We start from the raw sequence: 13,658 nt of genomic DNA, 5'->3' as shown, positions 1-13,658 counted from the left end.
TCGTCACCTTCACCTGCAATACCAAGACACAATGCACTGATGGCGTCGTCCGTTTTACCACATTTACGGCCGTAATCCCTCGCGCGCAATGGACGCCATTCTACCCAAATGACCGTACTTGAATCCGAGTGCTTGCGAATTTCGGGCGCGGCCAGACATCCAGAAGAACGTCGCCAGCTGGCCCGCCGCTGCAGCTCGGATGACCAAAACATCATTACGCTATTGTTGCTGATGTCCTCTGACAATGGCTTATACCCATTGCAGCGGATTGGCCGAGTAGTAGGTGGATTTCTCTATTAAAGAAGTACTGATACGAATCTTGAAAATTTTCAGATTGTTGCTTTGAATGAAAATACTGGTATCGAGAAACCTTAAACGAGTATTGTGGTGCCTGGGAATACATCGAATATAATTTAATTACCGCTACCTTAAAAAGACACTTTTGGTTTCGATATCGAGGGTTCGGCTTCTCAGTGACGTTTCACAGCAGTGTGACGTCACGGGGATACAGAAACTCGCGACGTACTAGTGACAAATCCGTCATCTGCTCGTGGTGCACATAAACAACGACGAGTGAATTGTCGTCCAGTGACCCTGACAGTGATTTCTGCCATTTAGGCTGCATGCAGGACTCAGAGCTCGCAAACTCAGGGGAACTGTAAACTCTGTTGACTCGTCGGGATAATGTCCATTGCAGTGGGACTGGCTTGCAGATGCTCAGCGACGAAAACTCACAGTAAAATATTTCATACGTGTTCTCCAACTCCGGTGTGTGGAGAGCGTTGGCACTGCTTACCAAGGAAACGAAAAATGTCCCTTTTGCTTTGTCTCAAAATCGTGTCAGTACTCCTTTAAGTTCTATAGGGTAGCAGTCCTAGATGTTGTAGTTAAATAATATATTGATTTGAATTGTCAATTATCAGTAAATATTTACTGTACAATGTTAAGCTCACGTGATTTGTTCTTCTGTGGCCATTGGCTATGCTGACTCTAGTCTCGCCAAGCCGACTGTCGTTGCCGTGTCACTTGTGATAAGCTATCACATAATAACTGTTAGTTTTACGACCCAAAACCACTATACATGATTATGAAGGACGCCGTAGTGTATGGGCTACGGAAATTTTGATCCTGTGGTGTTCTCTATAACGCAGTATGCTCACACATCCCCGGTGATTGCTTCTTGAAATCTACCGCTTGGTCCATTACAGAGCACAGTCTTCAAGAGTCCTTGCTGCTTAGTTGTTTTAACAACGAATTACAAACCTGGGAGGAGTACTTTTGAGTCGAGTCCTTTCCTTACTGATATCGCAGACCTGGGATCGATCTCCGACATCTTTCACCTGTTGCGACGATTATGATGCCTCTTCATTGTGTTTCTGTATTTTCGTCGCTGGAGCTGGCTCACGGGGTGTCCTTTTAAAACGTTCCAGACGACTGCGCCAACGTAACGCTGCGTTGACTTGAGATGTGGATTCTTACACTCGGACTTCGCGTGGCACCATGTGCATGGAGGGTGCACGGGCACCGAGGTTGAGGCGTTCCTATATACGCTTCGAGCACAAGAGCTCGCGGGGTCTATTCCCGCGGCCGCATTTCTTTGGGACCTGAATGCAAAATGACGTATAGACGGTTTTAAGACTGCGATAGTAGCAGGACGTGTTGTACCCTAAGAAACTTCCGGTTCTTGATTTATCACTCTCTAACACCGAAGCGGAAAGCGCATTTCTAAGTTATGTCAGAGTAAGGAAAGACCCTTTTTCAGCCTTCAGATAAAAGGAAGGCGGATAAGTTAAGGACTAACTCCTAAAATGTTGGCTATAGATTAGAAGCATCTTTATTTGAAATACTTGGCTAGGCACAAGGTGAGAAGTGTTGAAAATCTGCGGGCTACCCGCCATGGCTTTTGTTCCCCGCCAATGCTACGTCAGTGCACGAAACCGGAAGCCGTCCAGGGTCTGTGTTTGTAAACAGCGAAACCGTCCATACGAATCCCGCATGGTAGAGGTGTTTGATAATAGGTAGTATACGCCACCTGTAAAACGAAGAGCGTGGTACGAATAACTATATCTCGGGCTTTGAGGAAAACAGGAAGACGCCTTTTCTTTTTATGCGTAAACGTTGCAGGAAATGAAGGAGGCGACAAGCGGTGCGCTCTGTCTTGCCGCCTTCATTTCCTTCAGCGTTTCGCGCACTCAAGGAACTTTTTAAGCGAAGATTCTATGCGAGTTTTACAGATTCCGGTGGTGGTGATGACGGCGCCGCCGGCATAGTTCGCGAAGAATCCAGCGCTGGCGAGTGTACAGAAATGCTGTCCTCGAATGTGCGCCGGCCATGCGCGTATTTGTATGCGCCGTTTTCCAATAATTGATGCTTTCTCGACCGTGAGCATGTCGGCGGCTTATCAGCGATCGGCCTTTTATGATATGGCAATCTGATCTGTTACCGAGGTCGCTTCTCATTTAACCTTGCAACCTTTCATTGTTTGATCTCATTGTCGCGTTTCATTGTTTCACGCATGATCGTCTTTGTGGCCGGTAGCAATAGAACTGTGGCGCTGCTAAGCACATGAGGGAAGGTCCAATTCCCGGCATGGAGGAAGGCAGAAGTTAGGAGAAAGCACTGCGCCGTGCGATAGATATAAAACAAAAAAATAAAGAAAGGAACGTAGTATGTAAGTACACAGACGCCTAGCTTCGCTTGCCCCCATTTTCTCGATGCGGGAAGTGCTCCTGATATATTTTGTAGACGATATATAGTCTTTCTTGGGGAACTTAAACGCAGAAATTTTGGTCTGTCTGTCTGTCTGTCACCCGATTCAGCCACCCGGCCAAAGTTTAACCACTTGCGGAACGCACAGCCATCTTGAACTGGTACCGTCGTTCATACTTGTGAACATTGTCGATCAAAAAGCAAATGTTACGCATATCTAAGGCGCAACATCAATACACAAGTATTAGGTGGTGTGTTCCTTTACTAGAAAATACATAGATACGTAATTCTAAAGACCCTAGTGTTTCTTAAGCTGCGTGGAAAATGCTAGTGTTATTGGGCTGCACTGCAAATGCGACGCTATTAGCCAGATGCGGCGATTCAACATAGAGGAGGAGGACTCATGTAGTCCGACCGGCAGACAACTATCGTCTTTCGACGACATTTGCAGCGAAGCACGCAGATACGCGGCCATTTTTTTTTCCTTGTTTGCAGTGACGCGTTTTACCAACGCGGCGCAATAACGTTTGTGGAACTTGGAGGTTGAGTAGAACGCGCTTCAGAAGTCGCCTCGCGCGTATCACGCTGCGTACCTGGTAGAGGCTGGCGAAGTACACTCCGTTCTCTAGCAGCCTCGCGAGCGCCCTCTCGAAGGCGAGCCACCTGAGAGGCACCTCGTGACCCTACGCAGTCCATGCGTAGCCGCCACGTGCTCGACCTTGCGGCGTAGGGCCTCTAGGGCCTCCTCGGGGTCGTCGTAGTCGCCGCCGGACTCCGTCGACGCCGCCGGTGGTAGCGGCGGGGGCGACATGCGGCGACTGCTCGGCGCCGCAGCAGTCAACGGCGAAGTACATGGGCAGCACGTGGCGACCGTACGCCTTGTTGCGTAGGGTATCCCGCAGCTGGGTGAACTTCTCCGAGATCTGTGTCCGTGGGACGGAAGAAATGAAACCCACGATATCATTTTGCTGAACGCGTTATCCCCTGGCGGAATGCTTGATCAATACTTCTTTTTTGAGCGAGTTGGTTCATAATGGAGCAAGGAAGAACCCGCGCGCGAACAAGACACCCACTATCATGGCGTGCGCAGGGTTCCCCATCAGGGGGGGGAGGCCGAAGGTTCATCGCAGCGCCCCCCCCCCCCACACTACTAAGTCAATGTATGGGGCAGATTTTGCGCCCCCCCTCCCCCTCTTAGGTGACTAGAAGGGTCAATGTACGGGGCAGATATTGCGTCCCCCCTTCTTAGGTGATAAGGGGGGCGCCCCCCCCCCCCCCCTTTGCGCACGCCTATGCCCACAATAGAAACATAGAAGCGCTGTTACGCGTCGTTTGTGTGTACGTGTCGTTTTACTTGTGGGTGTTTGTTCGCGCTGGTTCTTCCTTACGTTCCTTGAAACACGAAGAAACTGCGGACAAGAGACAGACGAGCTAGCGCCATCTTCGTGTTTCACGCATTGCGCCAGAAATAACACGTTTAGCAAACACGCACAGGCACATGCGCACGCACGAGGGGGGCAGGAGAGGGGGGGGAGGCGCCTGTTTTTAAATCTAAAGGGGGGCGCCAATTCTGCCCCCCCCCCCCCATACCTTTACTGAGTCAGACCTTTAACGCAATCGTTTAACGCGCAAGGTTATGGCTATGCATGTTTTTTTTTTTTTTTTTTGACGATAATGGTGACCAGGGACGCCTGATGTTGCATTTGAAGAACTGTTTACTTCCCACGTTTACTCCGGAAAGCCAAGGACCAATGGCAGGCCTTTGCGAGAAGTGCGTCATCGCTTCATTTTCATTGCTGCATCGATTGCGGGGCTCGTTTGCTTTCGGACTCGACCAACGGGGCGGGAGCGGCGCTGCGATGAACTCCAGCTGACATGACACTGCCTTCCTTGCATTATCGTGAAGCAGTGCCGTGAAGCCAACTTGCGCACCGAAGTTCGCATCGAAAATACAGTAAATTGTTCATAAGCTTTATATCGAACTACACGATATATCGAACTAATTCTCCCCTTTGTTTTGCGAGTTCCATATATATGCGGGTTTGACTGCGTGGAGGTTTGACTAGACTCACCGTGTTGTTCCGGGCCTGGGCGTTTCCTCGTAGCCTGGAGCGGTGCGTCCCCACGAGGATGACGGTGGGCAGTAGTTGGGACGTGTCCACGTCCTCCACGTCCTTGGCGGCGCCGTAGTCGCCGTCTTGGTGGGTCCTCGCAGCCGACACGTGGATGGAGGTGAGCCACTGGTGGACGTAGTCGATGGTCGACAGCGGATTACCGGGGTCCTCCATCTGGGGTGCGCGTGGCCGGCCTTGTATGAGGCACGTGAAACCCCTAACCTCCAGGATTCTTTCGAAGTTTTACGCGATGAGGGAATCTCAGACATTCCCTCATCGCCCCTAGCTGTCTCGTAACGGCCGCAGTGGTGTGAAAAAAAAAAAGACAGTTTTGCCGAAAGGGCGAAGCAGTGAAAGCGATAGCAACAAATTGTAATGTTATACGAAGCAAGGCGCTGCAGCTAGCTCTTTTGGATCCTATCTCCGTAAATCAACAAAACTATGGTTTAAGGGAATACGGCCGCTCAAGGGACCGAAGAGGTTTTCCTGCTGTCAGTCCTCTAAACTCGAAGGGTTGAGAGCACAGCAAGTTTATGAAGCGCCTCCTGATGTCTGTCGAGATAGCGCGCGCGCCAGCGCTCGCGACCGCGCCCTCATTAGAGAAGTTCGCATTTGCGGCTCGAGCGACGCAGCCATCCCCCCTCAATCGACGCTCCTTCGCCTGGGGAAAGATGGCCGGGACGTTTTCTTTCTCCTTGAGGGGCCGTCCACTGCAGGCCTCGCACGCGGTCGATGTTATCGCATATGCAACCTTCGTGCGACGGAGGTGGCCGGCTCGTTTAATCTCTGTTTCTGCTGCGTTCGTCCCCTGCGATTGCACGCTTTTACTCGCGCGCATAACATACGATGCGCGGGGTTATGTTATCGATTTAGACTTTATACTGAGCATGACGGCGACAGCAAGAAAACCCGTCGAGTGTGTCCACATAATTGCTATCGCAATATTATTTCGTCTGATGCTGGCATATCGGAGGGGGGGGGGCTTAACATATTTTCATAATTCTGAAGGTCCGTAAATACCAATACTGGGCGCTTCCGTGGTACATTACGGTAGTGTAATTAGAGCACTGCTTACGCCACGTGTCTGGTCCGGTACATGGATTGGCTCGTTCAGGTCTCTGGTGAGGTCGAACAGGAGTAGGTAGATGCCGTGAGCAGAGTAGAATGCCTGCAAAGTCGTTTATTATGGTCAGTTGTTCATGATCGTCTAATAACGTACGTCTCTTCTTCCTTTCTATATGTGCGCTAATATCAGACAAACGTTCAGACAGGATATCGCTTTGCTAAGAATGCACATAAGAACACATGCAGTAAATCACAAATCTTGCGATAAGAAGCTTTACTTGAAGCTTAATTCGTTGTACAGACTTATTTCGTTATTGCTTTGTTTTTGTTTTGGCCTGATTGCAACATGAACCGTGTAAAAAGCCGGACCTTAGAGATAACACGTTGTTGGCATTGTGTCCATTGCCAGTGACGCGAGAAGTGCTTGCGGGACAGGCTTTTATAGCCACTGAGCACTTTGAAATAGGTATACAGGACGTCCGTCATTGGCTTATCTATCGCTCATTTTTTGTAATTGTCAAGCTCTACATTGCTTGATGCAATGCCACTTCTAGATGTACGGGAACCTGCACAGCAGTATTCGATGCAACTCCAATGTTTATGGAAAGTGCATAGAAATATACGCATAACGGCAAACTCTGCGAACTCCGATGTCATTGGCTTTTGTCTACGCGTGGTTGCCAGGATATCGGAGGCTTGCCACTGTACGGGCTGATACTTAAAAAACGCACGTTTTGCAAAAAGTGCATACATTTGGCGAATATCCTCCGTAGGGAGTCCAACACTTTTTTTTTTTCAGTAGCTTCCTTTGAAGTAGCTTCCTGGTCTGTTCAGGCTCCGTAGTCTAGCCCGGCTCGTTGAGAACTGTTCACGTTTAAAAAATCGACAATGTATACATAAAAACGAAGTACTCGAACTTTGTGTAAATGTTGTTATAACACGAGTGCATTGCTGTTTTTTCTTCGTCACGTTTGTTTCGCTCTGGCATTCTGAAGCACGGTTGTTCTATTTCTCAGTAAAGTGCTTAGAACACGGAGATCACGTATACGTTATTGTGTGACATGCTTCCCTCGTCAATCGCCATGACTTGTTTTTCACTAGTGTTTTTTTTTTTTTGAAGTCCGGCAAGCCCTCGTTAACTGAGACGTGGTCATTTGTGAGAAGTCTACAAAATGTAGTCGGACGTTATACGTAACCGTGTTAATGCGACGTTCACAACTCACGCTTCGCTTTTTCAATCCACACCCTATAGGTTCATGGGTGTCGGCGAGGGGGGGGGGGTGCAAAAGGGACACTTGCCCCCCCCCCCCCCCCTTTCCCCTCGCCCTCCAGCTGCACCTGCGCTTCCCACCCAAGCCACACCGAACACCAGCGCCCCTCCTCTCCCGCCATGATGCAACACAAGCTTGCAACCCCCCCTCCCTCCCCCCTTACGAAAAAATCATGCCGACGTCCATGCCTAGGTTTCACCATTCCCGTTTTTTTTTCACCTGTCCCAAATTTCAGATGACTTGTTTTGCCCCGTTAAGTCGATACCGTCTAGGTCAAGCTTCGTTCATAGTGTATTTATTTATTTATTTTGTTAAGGTGTTTAATAGACAGCACTCAACGACAATGAGTAATGGCGACAGTCACGGCAAGGCACGAACTCCCCTGCGCGAGCGGCGTTCTTCTTCAAGCAACCAAAGAGGACGACCCACTAGAAGGCGCTGGAGAGGGTAACCCATTACCATGTCCCAAGGCTTCTCTACAATTACCCCGGGTACGAAAAGGGAGCCGTCCGGCGACCTAACAACTCGTCACTATGAGTGGGTCATAGTAGGCCTTGAGGCGCTCCACGTTGACAATGTCGCGCCCTCGACGGCGCATGTCCGAAGCTGGTTCGATGGGTTCGATCAAGTAGTTGACCGGGGATGTGCGCTCGACGACCCGGTATGGGCCTTCGTATTTCGGCAGCAGTTTTGAAGAAAGGCCACTTGCAGTGGTAGGGACCGAGAGCCATACGAGCGCTCCAGGGAGGAACGTGGGTTCAGAAGTAGTGGTGCCATCGCGAATGCTCTTCTGCAGCTCTTGTTCCTGCGTCGTAAATGTCTTGGCAAGCTCGCGACACTCTTCAGCGAGCCTGGCTGTGTCAGAAATAGGCGCACACTCAGATGGATCCGGCTTGTATGGAAGTATCGTGTCGATGGTGTGCGACGGGTGCCTTCCGTACAGTAAGAAGAACGGTGAAAAACCAGTAGTGCTCTGAGGGGCGGTGTTATAGGCGTAGGTGACGAAGGGCAGAATGGCATCCCAATTGGTGTGATCGGCGGCGACGTACAATGACAGCATGTCGCCGAGCGTTCGGTTAAAGCGTTCGGTTAGGCCATTCGTCTGCGGGTGGTAAGCAGTAGTTTTGCGGTGAACAGCATGGCACTCTTTCAGAAATGGCTTCCACGACTTCCGATAAGAAGACACGGCCTCGATCGCTGAGAAGCTCTTGGGGTGGACCGTGACGCAGTATGAATCGGTGTAGTAGGAAGGAGGCAACATCGCGCGCTGTAGCCGCTGGGAGGGCGGCGGTTTCGGCGTATCGTGTTAGATGGTCAACAGCGACGATGGCCCAGCGGTTACCAGCCGAAGTCAGAGGAAGTGGTCCATACAAATCGATGCCCACGCGCCCGAACGGACGGTTAGGGCAAGGTAATGGTTGTAGACCTGCTGGCGACACGTGCGTTGCAGGTTTTCGGCGTTGGCAATCGAGGCAGGAGCGAACGAACTTCTGCACGTAGCGGTACATCCCACGCCAGAAGTATCGTTGTCGAATGCGGTGGTAAGTTTTGGATACCCCAGAGTGCGCGCATTGCGGGTCAGAGTGGAAGGCCTCGCATATTTCAGAACGCAGACTGCGGGGTATCACTAGTAGCCGCTGGCGGCCGTCGGCGTTGTAATTGCGTCGGTGCAGGAGGTCGTCACGAACGGCGAAATGGTGGGCTTGACGACGCAACGCGCGAGTTGATGGTGTTGCCGTCGGATCAGTGAGCAAGTCGATCAGCGAGGTGATCCATTTATCCTTGCGCTGTTCGGTAGCGATGGTGTGAACGCTGATCGAAGCAACAGCTATGTGAGATACTGAGCAGGGGGCATTGTCGTCAGGCAAGGGAGAGCGCGAGAGGGCGTCGGCGTCAGCATGCTGGCGTCCGTTGCGGTACAGCACGCGGATGTCGTAGTCTTGCAGGCGAAGTGCCCAGCGGGCGAGACGGCCTGAGGGATCCTTCAATGACGACAGCCAGCATAGTGCATGATGGTCGGTGACGACATCAAACGGGCGACCATACAAATAAGGTCGAAACTTTGTAAGAGCCCATATGATCGCCAGGCACTCTTTTTCCGTGAATGAGTAATTGGTCTCGGCTCTGGTAAGCGCACGGCTTGCGTATGCCACGACATATTCGGGGAACCCTGGTTTGCGTTGCGCAAGGACAGCGCCGAGGCCTACACCGCTGGCGTCCGTGTGTACCTCCGTTGGGGCCGTAGGGTCGTAGTGGCGTAGTATGGGAGGAGACGTCAACAAACGACGGAGCTTTGCGAACGCGTCGTCACACTCGGACGACCACGAATGTAGGGGTCCGTTACTTCCAAGGAGCTTCGTCAGCGGCGATATGATGGCGGCAAAGTTTCGTATGAAGCGTCGAAAGTATGAACACAGTCTGACGAAACTGCGCAGTTCTTTGACGGACGTAGGTTTGGGAAATTCGGCCACGGCCTGAAGCTTGGCCGGATCGGGAAGGATTCCGTCTTTGGACACGACGTAGCCGAGGATTGTCAGCTGCCGTGCCGCAAATCGGCACTTCTTCAGATTCAGTTGGAGGCCGGCGTTGCTCAAACGAGTCAAGACATGCCGCAGACGTTGGAGGTGCGTGGAGAAGTCCGGAGCGAAGACGACGACGTCGTCCAGGTAACACAGGCACGTGTGCCATTTCAAGTTACGCAGAACGGTGTCCATCATGCGCTCGAAGGTCGCGGGCGCATTACACAGACCGAACGGCATGACGTTGAACTCGTACAAGCCGTCGGACGTGACAAAGGCTGTCTTTGGTCGAGCGTCATCAGCCATGGGTACTTGCCAGTACCCCGAGCGCAAATCGAGAGATGAAAAGAATTCTGCTCCTTGGAGGCTGTCAATCGCGTCGTCGATTCGCGGCAGTGGATAAACATCCTTGCGGGTGACCTTGTTGAGCCGTCGGTAGTCCACACAGAACCGCACAGAACCGTCCTTCTTCGCAACGAGAACAACAGGAGACGCCCATGGGCTGTCGGAGGGCCGAATTACATCGCGTCGAAGCATATCGTCCACTTGCTCGTTAATTACCCGGCGTTCTGTGGGAGACACGCGATATGGACGTTGCCGCAGTGGTGGTTGGGCGCCAGTGTCGATGCGATGCGTAACAGCGGACGTGCGGCCGAGGGATGGTTGCCCGACATCGAAAGAATGACGAAATTCATCCAACAAGCACATAAGCTGCGAACGCTGGACCGACGTAAGGTTGTCAGCAATGGAGGGACCAAATACATCAGTAGGTGACGAATCAGACGTGGAAACAGCACTGATGGTGCGGGAACTGGTACAGTGCGAGTCATCGGGTGCGTCCAGAACTTGTGCGTCTTCAACGGGTTCCACTTTGCCGAGACATTCCCCTCGAACCAACGTAACAATGCACGGGGATGGGTTGGTAACAAAAATAGCGGTGCTGCCCTGAGTGACTCGCACGGTCGCGAAAGGTACCAGCAACCCTTTCCTAGTGCAGACGCGGGCAGACGGCGAAAGGAGTGCAATGGTGTCGGAGAGACCGGCGCAGTAGACAGACACAGCCGTTAACGAGTTTGGAGGCACTTTCGTATCGTCTTTGACGAGGATCTTGCTCACTGTCGATGGACTGTCTGTCGGCGTCAAATGTGAGAATGGTGAGAGTTCGATTTCGGCTTGTGCGCAACGAATTACGGCGTCGTGGCGGGAGAGGAAATCCCATCCCAGGATGACGTCGTGAGAGCATGCCGCAATTATGATGAACTCGACGTCGTACAGAACGTCCTGCATGACGACGCGAGCAGTGCATACTGCTGTAGGATGAATACTCTGGGAGCTCGCGGTACGGAGGGACATCCCAGAAAGTGGCGTCATCACTTTTAGAAGTAAGCGGCAAAATTTTGCGTCCATAACGGATACAGCGGCTCCAGTATCGATAAGGGCCGATGCGCGAACACCGTCCACAAGCACGTCGATTACATTCGATGGACTTCGCTGAGGGCTTTCACAGTTCGATAGCGTCGCAGCCCTTGCCTCCTGGACTGCGACGACTAGTTTTCCTGCTCTCGTGCGACCGAACGTGGCCGCATGGGTGACAGTGATCGACGTCGTGGAGACGGAGAGCGGCCAGTAGCTGGAGGTGGGCGTGACGTCGGCGACATAGGTGGAGGTGGGTCGTAGAATGCACGACTTGACTGGCTGGTGACAGGTGACGCGACTCGAGGCGGCTGCACGCGTTGACAATAACGTGCCACGTGACCGGCGTAACCGCAAGCAAAGCAGATGGGCCGGTTGTCGGGGGTGCGCCATCGGTTCGTCGGGGTAGGTCCCGCCCATGTCGCAGGTTGCGATTGACTGGTCGGCTGCTGAAATGACTGCATGGCGGGCTGCAGTCGGGGCCGAGGGATGGCGTCAGCATATGTAGCCGGCACACCCGCCTCAAAGAACGGAGGTCTTGCGGCGGCTTCGGCGTAACTCATAGGGGCAGCCGCAGGAATTACTTGGGGCGTCCTGGCGACAACTTGAGCGTAACTCTGGGGCGCAGGAGCCGGAGGTTGCGGGTGGTACTCAGGCATGACCTCCGCAATTTCCTGTTCAATTGCTCGGCGGAGAGGAGGAAGAAGGGTTGTCGACGACTGTTGAACGTGCGGCGGGTGGGCAAAGGCGAGGAGAGAGACCTGGCGTGCAATTTCCTCGCGCACGAACGACTTGACTTCTGCCAGCAACGCGGCCTGGTCAGATATTGCCGCCAAGCCAGCAAGCTCTGCGTCGCGTGATGGGGAGCGACGGGTCATCGAACGCTGCCGGCGGAGCTCCTCGTAGCTCTGGCATAGCGTTATGACCTCGGCCACTGTGCCAGGGTTTTTGGCGAGCAGCATGGTGAAGGCATCGTCGTCAATGCCTTTCATTACGTTCCGGATCTTGTCAGACTCAGACATGGTTCCGTTGGCCTTCTTACACAAGTCGAGGACGTCTTCGATATAACTTGTGAAAGATTCACCGGCCTGCTGAGATCGTTCACGTAAGCGCTGTTCGGCTTGCAGCTTACGAACTGCTGGGCGGCCAAAAACGCTGATGACGGCGGTCTTGAAATCGGACCAAGTCGCAAAATCGGACGCGTGGTTGTTGTACCACAAGCTCGCTACTCCCGCGAGGTAGAATACCAAGTTGCTTAACTTGCCTTCCTCGTCCCATTTGTTGGGGATGCTGACGCGCTCGTAAATTGCGAGCCAGTCCTCCACGTCGGTGCTATCGGCGCCAGTGAAGATAGGTGGATCGCGTATACGGGGGACACCGGGACATGTGCTCGTTGCGAGAGGAGGCGTTTGCTGGGCGGCGTCTTGAGGCATGGTAGATGGCAGGGTACGGGATCGGAGCTCCAGGGGCATTGAATGGGAGCAGAGCACTCTCCACCAAATTGTTAAGGTGTTTAATAGACAGCACTCAACGACAATGAGTAATGGCGACAGTCACGGCAAGGCACGAACTCCCTGCGCGAGCGGCGTTCTTCTTCAAGCAACCAAAGAGGACGACCCACTAGAAGGCGCTGGAGAGGGTAACCCATTACCATGTCCCAAGGCTTCTCTACAATTTATTTATTTATTTATTTATTTATTTACTTATTTATTTTGTATACCCTCAATCGCTGAGGCATCGTAGAGGGGAGTGGGTTACAATACAGGAACAAAAATGAGACGTGGAGTACTGTACAAATATAGCGCCAGAAAGTTTGGAATATTATTTGAACACCATCATCAGCTGCTTGACTACGCCCACTGCGAGGCAAAGGCCTCTCCCATGTTTCGCCATCAACCCGGTCCTGTGCTCGCTGCAACCAGGTTATCTCCGCAGACTTCTTAATCTCATCTACCCACCCAACTTTCTGCGTCCTCGCGCGCTTGTTTTCGCTTGAAATCAAATCTGTTACTGCGGTTATCTTGCCTATACGCGCAACATGCCCTGCCCATCTTCTTGATTTTCACTGAGATGTCCCTAACACCCGTTTGTTCCCTGACCCACTGTGCTCTCTTCTTGTCCCTTAATGTTACACGTGCCATTTTCCTTTTCCGTGGCCCGCTTTGTCGTCCTATTTGAATACAATGACACAGAAACTAACAGGAAGTAACGGTAATGAATAGTAATAAACGTAACGTGGTGTACAATATCAATGTTAAGATGTGGCAACACTTGTTCAGAAATTCGGATATTATAAGTTACAACAGTCCCGTACGAGAAATAATAGACCTACCCTCCACTTCGCAGTCCACCCCCCCCCCCCACCCCCCCGCGCTAGCTTTCGCTGGTCCAGTTTCTCCAATCGTGGCAGTCCAACTTCGTGTTGCGTTCAGGTGGTCCCGCTTTGCTCAGCGCTCCTTCCTCGCCACTCGACTCCTTGACGCCGCAGGCCTGCTTCTTCCACTCGGCAAACTCCGTCAGGTCTACGTTCTCGATGAGGCGGTGCGGTAAACCGGCGCCCCGACTGA

General features: G+C 52.2%; 2 protein-coding genes across 2 annotated transcripts in view; one reads left to right on the top strand and one right to left on the bottom strand.

The window, feature by feature from the left end:
- The window catches only part of LOC119404729 (uncharacterized), a 364,008-nt gene that overhangs the window by 51,809 nt on the left and 298,541 nt on the right, over positions 1–13,658 (top strand). The gene's annotated exons all lie outside the window — the stretch shown is intronic.
- The window catches only part of LOC119405388 (uncharacterized), a 40,343-nt gene that overhangs the window by 18,279 nt on the left and 8,406 nt on the right, over positions 1–13,658 (bottom strand). The window contains exons 7-9 of the mRNA XM_049419375.1: positions 5,899–5,991; positions 4,782–4,997; positions 3,408–3,632 (exon numbers count right to left, since the gene is read on the bottom strand). Coding sequence (XP_049275332.1) covers positions 3,408–3,632; positions 4,782–4,997; positions 5,899–5,991 — 534 coding nt within the window. The remainder of the gene's footprint in view (positions 1–3,407; positions 3,633–4,781; positions 4,998–5,898; positions 5,992–13,658) is intronic.

Source organism: Rhipicephalus sanguineus, chromosome 9 (genome assembly GCF_013339695.2).
Source record: "Rhipicephalus sanguineus isolate Rsan-2018 chromosome 9, BIME_Rsan_1.4, whole genome shotgun sequence".
Lineage (NCBI taxonomy): Eukaryota > Metazoa > Arthropoda > Arachnida > Ixodida > Ixodidae > Rhipicephalus > Rhipicephalus sanguineus.
This window is presented reverse-complemented; position numbering and strand designations above follow the sequence as displayed.